Source organism: Ranitomeya variabilis, chromosome 5 (genome assembly GCF_051348905.1).
Source record: "Ranitomeya variabilis isolate aRanVar5 chromosome 5, aRanVar5.hap1, whole genome shotgun sequence".
NCBI classification, from domain to species: domain Eukaryota; kingdom Metazoa; phylum Chordata; class Amphibia; order Anura; family Dendrobatidae; genus Ranitomeya; species Ranitomeya variabilis.
This window is the reverse complement of record NC_135236.1, coordinates 681,481,964-681,501,743: the sequence shown is the minus strand read 5'-3', so window position 1 is coordinate 681,501,743 and position 19,780 is coordinate 681,481,964. Positions and strand designations below refer to the sequence as shown.

Genomic DNA, 19,780 nt, shown 5'->3' with positions numbered 1-19,780 from the left:
CACAAAAAAATGGCGACTTTAAAAAAAAAAGAAGAAAATTTTGCATCTTTTTTGACCACTTAAAAAAGAACCTAAACATGTTTGGTATCTACGAACTCGTAATGACCTGGACAATCAAAATGGCAAGTCAGTTTTAGCGTTTAGTGCACATGGTAAAAAAAAACAAACAAACAACTGTGCAATTGTGGAATTGCCCTTTTTTTTTGCAATTTGACTGCACTTTGAATTTGTTTCCCGCTTTCCAGTACACAATATGGCAAAACCAATGGAGTCGTTCTAAAGTACAACTCGTCACACAAAAAAATAGCCCTCACATGGTCATATTGACGGAAAAATAAAAAAAAGCTATGGCTCTGGGTAGAAGGGCAGCAAAAAACAAAAACAGAATAGGTGGTGAAGAGGTTAAAAAAAAAATAAAATCGAATAGTTTCTTATGTTAGTAATGGAAATGTATCTGTTAAAACCAGATGCTATACGGATGATTTGTCTGGGATCCAATTCCTTTTGCACACTGATAGACTTCAATGCAAGTGTCCACCGAAATACAGAAGAGACCGCTGCGTGCTGTGATCTTTCACACGGATATATGGTCTGTATTAAACTGTAATCTGAATAGCCCCGTTGCACATTGCTCCTAATGCTGCCTCAGTGACGTCAGGGTTATTTACTTTCACGGACAGGACTTGGACCGAAGATACACTTGTGTGCACGTGGCCTGATAATTATGGCAATAAAGGGTTGCCTTAAAGGGATTCTGTCAGCAGGTTTTTGCTGTGTAATCTGACAGCAGCATGAGGTTGGAGCAGAGACCCCGATTCCAGCGATGTATCACTTACTGTAGTGGGTGCAGCAGTTGCGATGGAATCGTAGTGTTCTCTGATACTAATCTAGCAGAGCTCAGAATGTTGAGCTGTGTATAAACACGCCCACACGCCCGATTGGCAGATTTATGTGTATTACCCCGCCCTCACTTCTGATTGGCAGTGTTCTATGCACAAAGTATATGCTTTGGGGACATGGTTGGACCAGGAGCCACGAGACATCTGGTCCTGCAGTGATAACTATCTGTCAGTAAATGACAGATTTTATGAAAAGAGCAAAACAAATCCCAGCAAGTGACACATCGCTGAAATCAGAGTCGCTGCCACTACATCATGCTGCTCTCAGAATACAACACAAACTTTCTGACGGATTCCCTTTAAATGATACATAGCTGTAGTCAGAAAGAGTCTTGTAAATTCTGTTCATTTACAACAAAAAAAAACAAAAAAAAAACAGTCCAAAAATGATTTTTAAAAATTTATAAAATAATAATACAAAAATGAAATCAGGGCAGGCATCAGTCGAGCGGTTCAGGGACATTTTATTGAAATTTAGCCCTTTTTGTAAACAAGTGATGATCGAACGAGACAAGGAACAAGAGGGTCTGAGCACGGTGATGGAGCCCCTCACTGATGCTCAGGTCATAATGACAACAATATACATGGGGGCCTCCAATCCAAATTCATGGGACAAAAAAAGAGAAAATAATGTTACAGTGAAACCAGACTACAATGTGACAGACCAGACCTGACGTGGAAATTTAGGCGATTCTTATTTTCTGAACTTGCTCATATATTTTATTTACAAAACCATTTTCTTAACTTTTGGTTGTTTTTTCTTTCAATTTTACATAATTTTTATGTTTTATATTTCAATTTCACAAAATAAATATTGCTTCAATTAAAATACTATTTTTTTTTTTTTTTACAAAATATAACCCAGTGAGCCTTGCAGTCGATGATCCGGCAGGAGGCTCCTGTTTTTGGAGCCGCAGGCCATGTATTGGTATCGTGATAAGTACGGGTCTCTAATGGATGATCACACAAATGTGTTCGGAGGGTTGGAATCGATGGGCCAAGCCAGTTTTTTCTCTTTAGCTTCCCGGTCAAATGAGTCATAAACGGACTCCTTGACGGCCGTTTTGCCCGGGATTGGCATTTCACAAATGCCAACATAGTTCCTTTTAGCCATGCGGGAGCTGGTGGTGATGGTGTAGGCGTTGCTCCGATAGCACTTCATGGATGACATACAGAAGGTCTCTTTCATGCCACGTCGGAAGTTGGCATTGTATACCGAGTACAATGTTGGCTTGGCAGCCGAGGATCCAAAGGAAAGCCAAGAGACTGCCAGGTAGGCGAGGCAGCACTGACGCTGGTCACTTTCATCTGGGTGCCACAGCTGCACCACGTAGAAGGGCATCCATGATACCAGGAATATTGTATTTAACATCAAGAACATCTTGATGGTTTTCACTTTGGTTCTGGGCACAATGTTCATGGTGCGCCTGACACTCAGTCTGTCAGTGCCAACGCGCCAAATATATTTCACTACTTTCTGGTAAAAAAGGAGGATGAGAGCAGAGGGCACCAGGAAGCCCACAAGAAGATGGGCCACACCATACACTGCCCCATCCCAGGACGGAGGCGGGAAAAAGTTGCAGTGACCGTCCACGACATCGTAAAAGAAGAATGCTGGAGAAACAAAGGCGGCATCGAAGAGCCACGATGCCACGATCATCCTTTTGGCTTTTTCCCTGGAGACCTTAAAGCTCAGAGGGTACAAGATGGTGTAAAAACGATCAAGGCAGATGGATAAAAGCACGTAAATTTGTACTCCAGGGGTAAGGTAGTGGAAATAACGTGCCAATTTACACATGGCGCTGCCCAGTGCCCAGCGGCCAGAGGTGATTTGTAACAGAGTGAACGGGGCACTACCAAGGCTGAGCAACAAGTCCGCACATGCCAAAGAGACCACAAAGTAATTAGTTGTAGACTGAGTCCGACGGCTCCGATGAATGACCAGACAAACCAAAGCGTTGCCGAACACCGAGAGGATCCAGATAAACCCGAAGATCAACCCAGCTGCGGCAATCTCCCCAGGAAACAGAAACGGGTCCGGGCCAGTGCTGTTCCTCTGCTCCGGAGGGTTGTGTCTGTAAAGTCCTGGCATCCATGGTTCTCCAGCTGACATCGGACAGGTAGTCAAACTGTTATTTGGCATGGGGTAAAGGATGGTGGGTGGGATGAGACGAGGCCTCTGGGCATCCATACCATGGGCAAACACCATCTTTGTTGCAGTTGAAGAGTCCTGAGAAAATCCAGAAGGAGAGGAGATGGATGGCACCAAGATGGGGATTGGGAGATGAGAGATGAATGGATAGATAAGGTCGATGGACAGGTATTAGTGAGAGGGTCAAGGGGGCATGGGTGGGAGGAATATTCACAGGAGGCAGACACAGGAGGCAGACACATGAGCCGGGGCATAATAAAGGGTTAGAAAAGTGTATGATTGACAGAGAGGTGGGTAGTCAGGAGGTGGACAGAGGAAATGACAAGAGGGTTTATAATATTGAGGTTCAGGGTGAAAAAAGGAGAAAACAGAAAAAGTAAAAGGGTCAGTGTAATGTAACACCAGAGCGACAAGCTGAACCAGGACACTAATCCCATATGTTGCTAGTATATACCAGTATTTTGTATCTACAGGTTTTAGACAGCAAGCAGAGAAAAGTCTATTAGAAAGTTGCAGAACTTTTCCTTACCCAGAGAATCCCTATAATCCAGAAGCCCCAGTGAACAGTCCCTGAGTCACATGTCGGCCTAAAATTCGTAGTCACATGTAAAGGGCAGTAATGGAGCACGAGAGCACACTGGAGGATACACAGACCAGACTTGTGGAGAAGACAGGAATAAAGCATGGACCAGTATTCACAAGGGAAGAGACAGGAGCCGTCAGGGACACAACCAGATCCTGATCGGCCACTTTTCGCCCCATGTAGTGCTTTGCTCAATGCAGAGAGGAGACGTCCTGGTCTCTGGCCGTACGATCGGCATCTCTGACGTCCCAGTTACCATGGCGCAGCCTGAATGCTGCGGAGAGCCATGGCCATTATGCGACCTTGGAGACTGTATGGATGGCGAGGAGGGAGCAGGAAGGATAGGGATGAATTTGTTAAACTGCCATAATCTCCATCTTACAAATTTACCCCTTTCAGGTCACTAGCATGACCCTACAACCTGGAGCAGACACAGAAGAGGGCCCCTGTGCGGTCAAAAAGCCCATCACCTGCTCTGAAGGTGGTAGCGCTCCCCACACAGCGACAAATGAATCAATATAAAAAACGAATAGCTCTACCTCCTCCTTCCAGCCAACCACCAAAGTCCATGTCCAAGAAAAATGAGGCAACTTTGTATATAGACTTGCTGAAAATATATTTTACTGTCTTGTGTATGCAGCTTTGCATTTCCATGGTTACAGACTAAACATTAACCCTTTTTTTGTAACAATCTACATCAATATCCTCTTCTTTGTAAACAAAAAAAAAAGGAAGGCAGAGGGTGAAGAAATAGAGTAAAACATATCTGCAAGATATGCAACTGTGAAAACACATAGTCCTGCATAAGAGCTGTGTACCCAGGACGGTAAGAGATTTTTTATCAAGTCTATTTGCAAAGTTGCTTAATCATTTTTATTAAAGATGACTATAAAATGACAATGTTAGAATTGTGGTTTCATTATTGTTAAAAGAAAAAGTCCAGCAACTTTTTAAAAAACACCTACTGTTTTAATTCCTCATTATTAATAAAATCTCTGCTTCCTGTCAGTGAGTAAGAATGAAATCCTGTCTTCTATGAAGCCTAAACAAACCTCAGTAAGATACATTGCAGCAATCAGTCCAGGAGAAAGATTGCCCAGACTGGATACAATGTAACAACTTCTCAGGCTATGGGTGCATGTACTTGTAGTCAGCATCTCTGTCATGTAATTCTTTACACTTACAGTGCCTCAAAAAAATATTCACACCCAGTGACATTTTTTACACGTTACACCCACAAACTGAAATGTATTTCACTAGGATTCTATGTGATGCGAACACAAAGTATCAAGCATTTGTGAAGTGTAAAGGAAATGATTCATGGTTTTCTAGTTTTAAAAAAAATATATACGATATGTGACTACGACACATCAAGGACCAAAGGGTGCTCAGATAAGGTCCAATACCAGAGCATATGCAGAAAAGAATCCAGCACTCCAAAATCAAAGCAAATCTTTAATTTATTGTGTACAATCCAGTATTGTGCAAATCTGTGACGTTTCGGTCAATCAGACCTTTCTCAAACATGCACTAGTGAGGTGGATCCACAAAGTCTCAGGTCAGGGTGAATACACGGATCTAAGGAGTCAACACAACAGGCTAGGAGGCACGTGGAACAATGAGGACTTGGATAACTCGGAGCTCACAGTCTGAGAACCTGTGGAGGAAGTGAATGCAAAAAAAAGGCCTTGAAATTCTATAACAGAAGATTGAATGACAATCTTAAAAAGAATCTGTCACCACATTTGATCTATATCTAAACTATTAGTATGGCCATACAGGTTATAGACTGCTGTGTTGTTGCTGGGAAATCGTCTTTTATCACTTTATATAAGTGACCTCTTCCAGGCTCCGGGGCGGATGGTGCCTGGAGATAAGTCTGCCCCCAGAGCTTATTTTACATGAAGGAGTCATTCCCAGTGTGAGACAAGTAACACGGAACAGGAAAAAATGAAATTTGTCTTCTTGAAAACATGTTTGCTTCTCTCTCAGCTCTGCTGTATTGCAAAAATATTGCAGCCCTGTCTGTCTGTGAACTGGAAGCTGAGAGGAACCTGCAGATGCGTCGGTTATCAGGAGAGCAGAGAGCGGCCATTACACATCACACTGGTAACCAAGTCACATCACACTGGTAACAGTGGTAACCAGGTGACATCAAACTGGCAACTCCCTCTTATATTAAAAATAAGCTCTGGGGGCAGACTTATCTCCAGGCACCATCTGCCCCGGAGCCTGGAAGAGGTCACTTACATAAAGTGATAAAAGATTCCTCATCAAAAACACATCTGATATGAGACACACAGGTAGGACTGTTTTCAGCAGTTTATAGCCTGAATGTCCACATTAATAGTTTAGATAGGTCAAATGTGACAGATTCCCTTTAATTCCCTTTTGGGGAGGGGCGGACATACCATTGCTGCAATCTGTCAGGGGCCCAAGAGACCTGTCATTTCCTACATTTGCCCTCTTGGTTCTGTGGCTTCCAGCCTTTGACGACACAGCATTTAATCTTAAGTATGCCAGACGTCTATTTTCAGTAGGCCAGGAAACAGGATATTGTCTGAACGTTGACTAATGAATTTATGTGTTTTTCTTCGGTAAGTCAACAAACTGTTGTCATATGAATCTGAATGTTGACTCTTCTTGTAGGTTGAAAAAAGGTTTGTGATTTGCTGAATGGCTGTGGTTTACCTCTTATATCACCTCCTACGAGTTTTTGTGTTGCTATCCTTGGAAGACAGGGACGGAGGATCATTAAACAATGTTTGCTAATTTGTTGATTACCCATTGTACCAGGCCATGCAGTTTGTTGACTTGCAAACATTGAAGGATTAGCTAATATCCATTGAACATTGAGAGTTGAGCTTCTGCCACCTTCTCCTAATCCTGTGCCACGAGTGTGTCACTTCCACCTGGGAGATCTGGGGTTAGAAAGTCATTTCATATTGTTTATCACAGGTCATCCATTTAGCCTGTGTGTTTCGTGTCCCATATTAAATGGATTTTGTTTCCTTTAACGCTGAATAGGTTGTCGTCGCCACATAACGTGGAAAGTTCTGAGACATTATACCTGTTCCAAATTAAATTGTAAAATGCAAATTACGTGCACGGAAGAGCCACGCTGATACATTGAGCATTAAAGCAGATCTCTTTATTACAACATCTTATATAGGTATTTAATAGTCATACATGGTAACAATATCATGCTGAGATGGAGATCGTTTGTTAATGCTGGTGATTGTTGTTCTGCTGTTTTGGGGTGTACGCTTTTCTCCCTGTCCTATTCCTATTTGGTTTGTACATTCCTGCCCTTCCCTATAAACCTCTCTGCCTTTTGTGAGTGTTTTTGTATCTTAGTGGTTTTTCTGTTATCCCCATTTGTCTTATGTGTTGATACACTAGCAATTCTGTCCTGGGCCTCCTGGGGGAGGAGTGGGGACACCTTAGGACATAACAGGAGAACAGTGAGGAACAAGGCACAAACCTCCTCACCTTCAGAGTTACCTTTGGGAACAGAGATAATTAGAGCCCCATCCCGAGGGACAGTGAAGGGCCCATTTCCCTATCTCATGTACAGTCACAGAGTCACATCCTGTGGAAAAATACCTGAATAAGAGGTGTGAATTGTAAAAGGGGGATTTTCCAGCGAGACTCTACAGAACAGCTCTCAGGACACCATGGCTTCATCAAGCCACCCTAAGGATCCACAGCATTAGCTGTAAGAATACAGATCTGATCCATTGACCATCACTGAACTCATGGATACGCTTGGGGAAGAGAGGTTGTGACCCACTGGTCACCAGGCCCCATAGATATTGGGAAAAGTCAGGGTGTGATCCTGTGGTCACCTGGCCATGTGCCTCAATGGACTGTCAGCTTCCTAAGCTTGTCTTTACCTTGTCTCTGTGAGTGCCTGCCAAAAGTGGGATGCCACTGGTGGGGTAGTCAGCCCTGTAAGCCCCGAAGTCGCAGCTGCCCTAATCCTGGCAAGTCAGCGGAAGGTTGAAACTCTGCATTTTGTACCATCTTGGGTATTTTGATGGGAATGTTCTACATTTTATTGTCTGTTGGTGGTTCAATAAAGTATTGCCACACTGTTTTACCCTCACCTTGTGTTGTCTGAGTATTATGCCCAAGGGGAAAGGAGAGCGGGTGTTTAGTGGGATGAGCTCTGGTTCATGGGCTCTCGGGCCAGCGAACGACAGCACCCTCTGACCACCGTGTTTCCACACAGCGTGTCCTACATTGCAAGTTGTCTGACGCCAAGCACAGCCAGTTATCCAAGTCCTCGTTGTTCCACATGCTTCCTAGCCTGCTGTGTAGATTCCTTGGATCCGTGTATCGACACCGATATTTGGCAATATTCTGGTTTGTACACAATAAATTAAAAAAATTTGATTTTGGAGTGCTGGATTTTTTCTGCATATTTTAAAAATATAAATCTGACAGTTGTGAGGTGCATCTCGATGTCAGGTTAGGTGGAAGGCCATGTCTTTGTAGGTTTGCAGTTGTGCCATACTCCTTCCATTTTTATATGATAGATTGAACAGGGCTCCATAAGATGTTCAGAGCCTGGGCTATTTTTCATAAACTAACCCAGCTTTACTCTTCTCGACAGCTTTATCCCTGACCTATCTGGTGGGCTCCTTGGTTTTCATAATGCTGTTTCATCCCTAATGTCCTCACACAAACATCTGAGGCCTTCACAGAACAGCTGCAGTTATACTAAGAAGAAATTACACACAGGAGAACGCAATGTGCTATGTGACTTCTGGAGACGATTGGTCACTCAGGATTTTAGTTACGGGTATCAGACTACAGGGGGAAAGAATACAAATGAATATCACAATTGTCAAATTTATATTAAAATAATATGAAAACCTCATAATTTCCTTAATTTCCTTTACACTTAACAAATATTTGCTACTCTGTGTTACAGTGATGAGCAAAAGGGTAACAATGTTTTGAACTTTTGACTTTCAGGCTCCATATCTCACCATCCATTACATTTTCAAACATGAGACTGCCATCATTTTATAGACATTTCATCTCCTACATAAATTTGACTTGCAACTATTTAGCATATGATTAGCTATGGAGATGCTTGTCGTGTCACTGTATTGTTACTGTTTTTGGTCTTAAAAATATAAATTTAATTTTTTATTAATTTTGTTAGTATTTTGAAAATCTACTTTTGGCTTTCAACACTGCCTGAATCCTTCTGGGCCTGCTCTCGATCAGATTTAATCATGTGTGGACCGAAATCTGATCCCAGGTCTCTATACATTCCCAAGGTTGCTGCATACTGGTCAACTCACTATGTATACAGATTTTTCTTCAACTCTACCCACAAGTGTTCGACTGAGTTGAGGTCTGGAGACTGTGGAGCCAATGCAACACCTCTACTTCATTGTTATTAAACCATTTGTTCTCCAATCTTGACGTATGCTTTGGGTCATTGTCCTGCTGAAACACTAAAGGTACCTTCACACTGAGCGACTTAACAACGATAACGATAGCGATCCGTGATGTTGCAGCGTCCTGGATAGCGATATTGTTGTGTTTGACACGCAGCAGCGATCTGGATCCTGCTGTGATATCGCTGGTCGTTGCTGAAAGTCCAGAACTTTATTTGGTCGTCAGATCGGCGTGTATCGTTGTGTTTGGCAGCAAAAGCAACGATGCCAGCAATGTTTTACAATGGTAACCAGGGTTAATATCGGGTTACTAAGCGCAGGGCCAAGCTTAGTAACCCGATATTTACCCTGGTTACCATTGTAAAAGTAAAAAAAAAAACACTACATACTCACCCTCTGATGTCTGTCACGTCCCCCGGCGTCCGCGCTGCTGCTCAGAGCTTCCTGCACTGAATGTGTTAGTGCCGGCCGGAAAGCAAAGCACAGCGGTGACGTCACCGCTCTGCTGTTAGGGCCGGCGCTTACACAGTGCAGGGAAGCAGAACGCCGGGGGACGCGACAGACACGGCAATGTAAGTATGTAGTGTTTGGGTTTTTTTACATTTACACTGGTAACCAGGGTAAACATTGGGTTACTAAGCGCGGCCCTGCGCTTAGTAACCCGATGTTTACCCTGGTTACCCGGGGACTTCGGCATCGTTGGTCGCTGGAGAGCTGTCTGTGTGACAGCTCTCCAGCGACCACACAGCGACGCTGCAGCGATCGGCATCGTTGTCGATATCGCTGCAGCGTCGCTTAATGTGACGGTACCTAAAGTCGTTCTTTTCATACCCATAGTACTTGACTGTACGAAGTAACTCGTCCTGTAGGATACTCACATATAGCTCAGCACCGAGACCACCATTGATCCTGGTCAAGTATCCAATGACTTTGGCTGTGAAACAACCCGATATCATCAGGGTTTCTAGACCGATCTTGACAGCTCCTTCAATTTCTCGATCCGTTAGCCACGTTTTCCCTTATTTTTTCAAGACCCATTTGCATCCGTCAAAGTCTTGTCTATTGATGTTTGTAAAAGTGTGATTTGGAGCAATGAGAATCTTCTACTGTTCACTTTTCGTACTTTTTTTGCAAACTCGAGCTAACATTTCTTATGACAATATTTAAGTTGAGGCTTCTTCACCGTTTTTTGGGCTACTATTCCAGACTTGTGTAATGCGAGTCACACAATGCTTGCATGGACGTCTGAGATCTCACTTTTATGAAGCATACGAGCCGCCTCCACTGCCGTGCCTTTCATGCCAAAATGGATAGACCTTGTGATGAGCCAACTTGTTGACTCCGATATTTGGTCTAGATGTCCACCTCTTGGCTCCTGAATGGATGGACAGACTTCATTTCGTATCCTTCCAACTGTCATGGTGCTCATATGATGCACTGAAAAACGATAAAGGTTGCACCATGATTTACCAAGAATGATTACTCTAGAACATTGAAACTGCCAGAGAAAATGGGGAAAAAAAGGAAATAAGCGCTATATAATGTATATATGAAATATTAATCTGCAAAATTGCTATGAAAAATACAGCAAAAAAAAAAGAAGGTACTTAGCGCATACCGTAGATTGGCCAATATATGGGAGCCCAATTGCCATGTCAAAAGATACAGTTTGGCAATTTTCTTGGTTAAGAGACGACCATCGATGAGCTGAATGATACGGTTTCTCTTTCCTTGGGAAATCTTCATGGCTGCTCCTCAATTCAAACCAGTAACCTTTCACTTGGGAATCAGCCTAATAACATACTGAGCTATTAGGGAATGTGAGGACGGGTTGTATTTTGTATTATACAGGAAGAAAAAGATTTTTCCACCACCAGGAGTAAAACATTAACAATGCAGTGACATAAGAATCTGCATAACTAATCATATGCTAAATAATTGCAAGTCAAATTTATGTATGCGATAGCCAAGATGATTGTCTATAAAATGAAGGTAGTCACACGTCCAAAGCTGTAGTTGATGGTAAGATATAGAGCCTGAAAGTCAAAAGTTCAAAACATTGTTACCCTTTGGCTCCTCAATGTATATCACACAAAATCCCAATAAAACACAATTAGATTTGTGGGTGTAATGTGAAACACTGTGGAAATGTTCATGGGGTATGAGGACTTTTTCAAGGCATTCTACAGTGAGTGTGAAAGTACTCACCCCCTTGGCATTTTGGGTGTTTTGCTACCTGACAACTTGGACTTTCACTGTTTTTTATGGCGTTGCATCAGTTTCTGTAAAGAACATGCCTACAACTGTGAACATTTGTTTTTCTTTCTATTGTGAAGCAAACAATAAGACAAAATATCTGAAACCTTCAGTGTGCATAAATACTCACCCCCTAAAGTCGGTACTTTGTAGAGCCTCCTTTTGCAGCAATTGCAGCTGCAGTCTCTTTGCATAAGTCTCTATGAGTTTTCCACATCTGGCCACTGGGATTTTTGCCCATTCCTCAAGGTAAAACTGCTCCAGAGCCTTCACGTTAGATGTTTCCTCTGGTAAAGAGCGAACTTCACGTTTGACCACAGATTCACCATTGGATTAAGGTTGGGACTGTGACTAGGCCACTCCAGAACATCCACACAATTCCCCTTAAATTACTTGAGTGTTGCTTTAGCAAAATGCTTTGGGTCATGGTCTTGTTGGAAGGTGAACCTCCGCCCCAGTCTCAAATCACTGACAGACTAAAACAGGTTTTGGTCAAGAATATACCTGCATTTCACACTGTCCATCTTCCCCTCGACTAGGACAATTGTCCCTCTCCCTGCTGCGGAAAAACATCCCCACAGCAAGATGCTGCAACCACCATGTGTCACGACTCTGTTGTCGGGAGTCCCAGGACCAGGGTCTCCTTCCCTTTCCCTAACGATAGGGGTGCCCTAGCTCGCCCTCTTCACCTGGATTACTTCTAATGGTGAAGATGCCGGGGCCACGTACCGTGACTTAGCTCTTGAATCCACCCTCTGCTAAAAGAAACTTACATAGTTTAATATGAAGGTGAAGTGCTTCTAATAAGTGCAGTAGTAGGAGAAATCAGACGCTGCAGTCTTCTGGCTCCTCTCTGTCATGGTAAACCCATGACACCATGTTTCACTGTGAGGATAGTGCTCTATGGGTGATGTGCTGTTTGGTTTGTCGCAAGACACAGCGTTTACCCTGGTGGCCAAAAAGTTCAATTTTGGTCTCATCTGACCACAGCACCTTCCTACATATATTTGGGGAGTCTCCCAAATGTCTTTTGGCAAATTCAAAACGACCCTTACAATTTGAGTGTAAGTAAAGGCTTTTTTCTGCCCACTATTGTGGTCGTATGGAAAGATACTTCAGTCTCTGCTTGGGAACTCGGCAGCTCCTTCAGGGTTCCATTTGGTCTGTGTGCTGCGTCTCTGATCAATGCCCTCCTTGCCTGGGCTGTGAGTTGTGGATGGCGGCCCTCTCTTGGCAGGTTTGTTGTGGTACCATGTTCTTTCTATTTGATGATAATGGATTTATGATACGCTGACTTGTACTTCTCACCAACTTTGTACCTGTTTGGAGATCTCCTTGGTCTTCATGGTGTTGTTTGGTGATACCTCTTGTTAATGGTGTTGCAGAGTCTGTTGCCTTTCAGAAAAGGTAAAGTATATATACTGACAGAAACGTGACACTTAGATTGCACACAGGAGGACATCCTTTCATTAACGTGTGACTTATGAAGGAAACTGCTTGCCCTAGAAATATTTAGGGGCTTGCAGGAAAAGGGGTAAATACATACCCACATGCCGATTTTTTAGTCATTTGATCCCATAAATTTAATTTATACCTATATTTTTCTCACTTCACCAACTTAGGCTATTTAGTGCTGATGCATCACACACAAATTGGATTACAAAAATATTTAAACACAGGTTGTAATGTAACAAAAAAGTAAAAAGCCAAGGGGGAGAGTACTTTCATTGCACACTCCGTGCATTAATGCAAAATAGACTGCACGTTGAGGTAACAGGTCTTCAGCATCTCTCAGCCTCATTCTCTCCTCCAGCATCACCTGAGAGCGGAACAAGTCTGTACCAGAAGGAGGCCCAGGATTCCGGTGTAACCGAGGATCAATACCATTATGCACCCGGACCGCACCCCTAAACACTGGCATGTAAAAGTTTGGGCACCCCCGCTCAAACTTACTGTTAGTGTGAACAGTAAAGTAACTAAATATGAAATGATTTCTAAAAGGCCTAAAGTTAAAGATGACACATTGCCTATTATTCATTACCCATTCCTGCACCCCCTATTTACTACTGTATAGTGATGAGCGAGTGTGCTCGTTACTCGAGTTTCCGGGCATGCTCGGGTGTTCTCCGAGTATCTGGGGCGTGCTCGTAAATTATGTTTGTGTCCCCACAGCTGCATGATTTGTGGCTGCTAGACAGCCTGACTACATGTGGGGGATGCCTGTTTGTTAGGGAAGCCCCACATGTGTTCAGGCTGTCTAGCAGCCACAAATCATGCAGCTGCGGGTATTTAAACATAACCTACGATCACGCCCCAGATACTCGGAGAACACCCGAGCATGCTCGGAAAACTCGAGTAACGAGCACACTCGCTCATCACTACTACTGTACCTCTGTTATCTGTCCCTGCCCCCTCTATTATTTACTACTGTACCTCTGTATTATCCATCCTGCACCCCTATTTCTGCTGTACTCCTGTATTATCTATCAGACACCCCCTATTATTTACTACTGAACCTCTGTATTCTCTCCTGCACCCCATATTTACTACTGTGCCTCTCTATTATCCATCCTGTGCCACCCTATTTACAGATGTACCCTTGTATTTTCCATTCCTGCACCCCCAATTTACTATTGTGCCCCTGCATTAGGAATTTCTGCACCCCCTATTTACTACTGTACCCCTGTATCATCCATCCTGCACCTCCCTATTTACTACTGTACCGCTGTATTATCTATCACTGCACCCATCTATTATTTACTACTGTACCCCTTATCCATCCTGCACCCCCTATTATTCAATACTGTACCCCTGTATTATCCATCCTGCACACCCTCTATTTACTACTGTATTATCTATCCCTGTACCCCCCCATTTACTACTGTACCTCTGTACTTTCAAACTTTCAATCCCTGCACCCCCTATTTACTACTATAACCCTGTATCGTCCATCCTACACCCTCTAATATTTACTAATGTACCCCAGTATCAACCATCCTGCACCCCTCATTAACTACTATACCCCTGTATCATCCATCCTTCACCCCTCATTAACTACCATACCCCTGTATCACCCATCCTGCACCCCATCTACTACTGCACCCCTGTATCACCCATCCTGCACCCCAATTACTACTGCACCCGTCACCCATCCTGCACCCCATTTACTACTGCACCCTAGTATCATCCATCCTGCACCCCTCATTATTAACTACTATACCCCTGTATCACCCATCCTGCACCCCATTTACTACTGCACCCCTGTATCACCCATCCTGCACCCCATTTACTACTGCACCCCTGTATCACCCATCCTGCACCCCATTTACTACTGCACCCCTGTATCATCCATCCTGCACCCCTCATTTACTACTGCACCTGTATCACCCATCCTGCACCCCTCATTAACTACTGCACCCCTGTATCACCCATCCTGCACCCCTCATTATTAACTACTGCACCCCTGTATCACCCATCCTGCACCCCATTTACTACTGCACCCTAGTATCACCCATCCTGCACCCCATTTACTACTGCACCCTAGTATCACCCATCCTGCACCCCTCATTATTAATTACTAAACCCCTGTATCATAAATCCGGCACCCCTCATTATTAAGTACTGCACCCCTGTATCACCCATCCTGCACCCCTCATTAATAACTACTATACCCCTGTATCATCCATCCTGCACCCCTCATTATTAACTACTGCACCCCTGTATCACCCATCCTGCACCCCTCATTTACTACTGCACCTGTATCACCCATCCTGCACCCCTCATTAACTACTGCACCCCTGTATCACCCATCCTGCACCCCATTTACTACTGCACCTGTACCACCCATCCTGCACTCCATTTACTACTGCACCCTAGTATCACCCATCCTGCACCCCTCATTAATAACTACTATACCCCTGTATCACCCATCCTGCACTCCATTTACTACTGCACCCTAGTATCATCCATCCTGCACCCCTCATTAATAACTACTATACCCCTGTATCATCCAACCTGCACTCCTCATTAACTACTGCACCCCTGTATCATCCATCCTGCACCCCTCATTAACTACTGCACCCCTTTATCACCCATCCTGCACCCCATTTAATACTGCACCCTAGTATCACCCATCCTGCACCCCTCATTAACTACTGCACCCCTGTATCACCCATCCTGCACCCCATTTACTTCTGCACCCTAGTATCATCCATCATGCACCCCTCATTCTTAACTATTATACCCCTGTATCACCCATCCTGCACCCTATTTACTACTGCACCCCTGTATCACCCATCCTGCACCCCTCATTATTAAGTACTGCACCCCTGTATCACCCATCCTGCACCCCATTTACTACTGCACCCCTGTATCACCCATCCTGCACCCCATTTACTACTGCACCCTAGTATCACCCATCCTGAACCCCTCATTAATAACTACTATACTCCTGTATCACCCATCCTGCACCCCATTTACTACTGCACCTGTATCACCCATCCTGCACTCCATTTACTACTGCACCCCTGTATCACCCATCCTGCACCCCTCATTATTAACTACTGCACCCCTGTATCACCCATCCTGCACCCCGCGGCCTCCCCATCCCCTGCCTGCAGTGTGCACAGTGATGGAGGTCCAGCTGCGGCCCATCCTCCCTGATTCTAGGCCCCTCGGGCATGTAACGTGCACAGTATTACAAGGTGGAATCTCGGGGGCTGCACTAGTGGTGGGGATCAGAGTGACCGGTGGTCTGTGTACCCCAGTAAGACCATGCCTTCTATAAAGGATGGTGCGTACAGTGATGTGCATGGCCGCATAGCCTGGCCTCCATTCTGCCCACCAGACGCAGTAATGCCCCCATATACCCCACAGACAGGCTCACATACCGGGCTCCAGCTGCGATGCCTCCCTGTTACACTGTATCAGCAATCTGTCACTCAGCATCCTCCAGCCGGGGGGAGAGGAGGGACCCCCGGGCTGCACCCCTCACAGCTCAGCCATTCTGTCCTGTCCCCGGGAGAGGCAGCAGTAAACACACGGGCACAACCGCAACAAAGCACCGGGGACGTCCCAGCACCGACCCTCCCCCAGTCTGATCACACACCGAGGGGGAGGAGAGGGGGCGATTCACAGCCTCCCACCCCCCTCACCGCACCGAGGTCTCCTCCAGCACAGCTGCCTATTTATACCATATCGCGATATAGCACTGTGATCATGACATGTCCTGTGTACACAGTGACTGCACCAGCAGAATAGTGAGTGCAGCTCTGGGGTATAATACAGGATGTAACTCAGGATCAGTAATGTAATGTATGTGCACAGTGACTGCACCAGCAGAATAGTGAGTGCAGCTCTGGGGTATAATACAGGATGTAACTCAGGATCAGTAATGTAATGTATGTGCACAGTGACTGCACCAGCAGAATAGTGAGTGCAGCTCTGGGGTATAATACAGGATGTAACTCAGGATCAGTAATGTAATGTATGTGCACAGTGACTGCACCAGCAGAATGGTGAGTGCAGCTCTGGGGTATAATACAGGATGTAACTCTGGATCAGTAATGTAATGTATGTACACAGTGACTGCACCAGCAGAATAGTGAGTGCAGCTCTGGGGTATAATACAGGAGGTAACTCAGGATCAGTAATGTAATGTATGTACACAGTGACTGCACCAGCAGAATAGTGAGCGCAGCTCTGGGGTATAATACAGGATATAACTCAGGATCAGTAATGAATGTATGTACACAGTGACTGCACCAGCAGAATAGTGAGTGCAGCTCTGGGGTATAATACAGGATGTAACTCAGGATCAGTAATGTAATGTATGTACCCAGTGACTGCACCAGCAGAATAGTGAGTGCAGCTCTGGGGTATAATACAGGATGTAACTCAGGATCAGTAATGTAATATATGTACACAGTGACTGCACCAGCAGAATGGTGAGTGCAGCTCTGGGGTATAATACAGGATGTAACTCTGGATCAGTAATGTAATGTATGTACACAGTGACTGCACCAGCAGAATAGTGAGTGCAGCTCTGGGGTATAATACAGGATGTAACTCAGGATCAGTAATGTAATGTATGTACACAGTGACTGCACCAGCAGAATGGTGAGTGCAGCTCTGGGGTATAATACAGGATGTAACTCTGGATCAGTAATGTAATGTATGTACACAGTGACTGCACCAGCAGAATAGTGAGTGCAGCTCTGGGGTATAATACAGGAGGTAACTCAGGATCAGTAATGTAATGTATGTACACAGTGACTGCACCAGCAGAATAGTGAGCGCATCTCTGGGGTATAATACAGGATATAACTCAGGATCAGTAATGTAATGTATGTACACAGTGACTGCACCAGCAGAATAGTGAGTGCAGCTCTGGAGTATAATACAGGAGGTAACTCAGGATCAGTAATGTAATGTATGTACACAGTGACCGCACCAGCAGAATAGTGAGTGCAGCTCTGGGGTATAATACAGGATGTAACTCAGGATCAGTAATGTATGTACACAGTGACTGCACCAGCAGAATAGTGAGCGCAGCTCTGGGGTATAATACAGGATATAACTCAGGATCAGTAATGTAATGTATGTACACAGTGACTGCACCAGCAGAATAGTGAGTGCAGCTCTGGAGTATAATACAGGAGGTAACTCAGGATCAGTAATGTAATGTATGTACACAGTGACCGCACCAGCAGAATAGTGAGTGCAGCTCTGGGGTATAATACAGGATGTAACTCTGGATCAGTAATGTAATGTATGTACACAGTGACTGCACCAGCAGAATAGTGAGTGCGGCTCTGGAGTATAATACAGGATGTAACTCTGGATCAGTAATGTAATGTATGTACACAGTGACTGCACCAGCAGAATAGTGAGTGCAGCTCTGGGGTATAATACAGGACCTAACTCAGGATCAGTAATGTAATGTATGTACACAGTGACTGCACCAGCAGAATAGTGAGTGCAGCTCTGGGGTATAATACAGGATGTAACTCTGGATCAGTAATGTAATGTATGTACACAGTGACTGCACCAGCAGAATAGTGAGTGCAGCTCTGGGGTATAATACAGGACCTAACTCTGGATCAGTAATGTAATGTATGTACACAGTGACTGCACCAGCAGAATGGTGAGTGCAGCTCTGGAGTATAATACAGGATGTAACTCAGGATCAGTAATGTAATGTATGTACACAGTGACTGCACCAGCAGAACAGTGAGTGCAGCTCTGGAGAATAATACAGGATGTAACTCAGGATATGTAATGTATGAACACAGTGACTACACCAGCAGAATAGTGAGTGCAGCTCTGGAGTATAATACAGGATGTAACTCAGGATCAGTAATGTAATGTATGTACACAGTGACTGCACCAGCAGAATAGTGAGTGCAGCTCTGGAGAATAATACAGGATGTAACTCAGGATATGTAATGTATGAACACAGTGACTACACCAGCAGAATAGTGAGTGCAGCTCTGGAGTATAATACAGGATGTAACTCAGGATCAGTAATGTAATGTATGTACACAGTGACTGCACCAGCAGAATAGTGAGTGCAGCTCTGGAGTATAATACAGGAGGTAACTCAGGATCAGTAATGTAATGCATGAATGTGGCACCCCAGGAGTCCGGTTGCCACAATGGCATTGCCTTCCTCTTGGGGGGGGGGGATTTGGGGGCACACCAGCAGTGGAGCAAGGGAATCCTCCACCTGCCAGCTGTGAATCTGTCATACCCACTGTGAGCAGGAGCAGTCATAGAAGATCAGGTATATCTGTGCTACGTAGAATCACCAGTAGCGTAACTAATAGTGAGCACACTACACCAGTTGTAGCAAGTATAGTGAATCTGGCCAGAACGCTATCAACACCTGTACTGCAAATATTTATCCGTAGTACAAGAGGTCAGATTCCAGCCTTGTATAAGGATTAAAATGTGACTAAAATGCGAATGTATTGAAAATGTGTTAATACGTTAAAATAAATAAGTTAGCAACCGTTAAAGCATCAGTACCTACAGAGACTACTGTATGAACTTCTAAAAATGCATCATAACCTGGTAAAGGACATTTGGGCCACAGGAATATGTGTGTCCAGGACCCTTTGTTTGTACATAGTTACCCTGGTTTGGCCTAGGAAATAAACCACCGGCGTGGCCGAAGATCAGGCCCACCAACTGAGTGTCCCGACACTACGCCTGGGAACAAAGCAAAGGTGGTGCCAGGAAATAGAAAGAAGTTCTGATTACTTCAATTACACATACAGAGCTGCAGTTTCCTCTGCCTGCCAGCACAGGCTGGAATTCTAAGCCACTCTTTCTCCCTCCTCCCTGCTATATAGCCGTAATGTGTGACAAGCCTGCCAGCTTCACTGAAGAATTTATATGGCCCTATGCTGTGAAAGCCCGTCTCTCCCTAAATCCCTCATTCCTCCCTCCTGCCTAATAACAGCCAAAACTG

General features: G+C 44.4%; 1 protein-coding gene across 3 annotated transcripts in view; it reads right to left on the bottom strand.

Annotated features, from left to right (window-relative positions):
- Positions 1-1,346: 1,346 nt before the first annotated feature.
- GPR19 (G protein-coupled receptor 19) overlaps positions 1,347-19,780 on the bottom strand; it is a 61,429-nt gene continuing 42,995 nt past the window's right edge. The window contains exons 1-3 of one of the 3 annotated variants that reach the window (XM_077267120.1): positions 16,197-16,430; positions 9,930-10,488; positions 1,347-3,129 (exon numbers count right to left, since the gene is read on the bottom strand). In XM_077267120.1, coding sequence (XP_077123235.1) covers positions 1,861-3,129; positions 9,930-10,007 — 1,347 coding nt within the window. In that variant the 5' untranslated portion in view covers positions 10,008-10,488; positions 16,197-16,430 and the 3' untranslated portion in view covers positions 1,347-1,860. Of the gene's footprint in view, positions 3,130-9,929; positions 10,489-16,196; positions 16,431-19,780 lie in introns of those variants that run through there. The other 2 variants (XM_077267122.1, XM_077267121.1) reach the window with 2 other exon arrangements.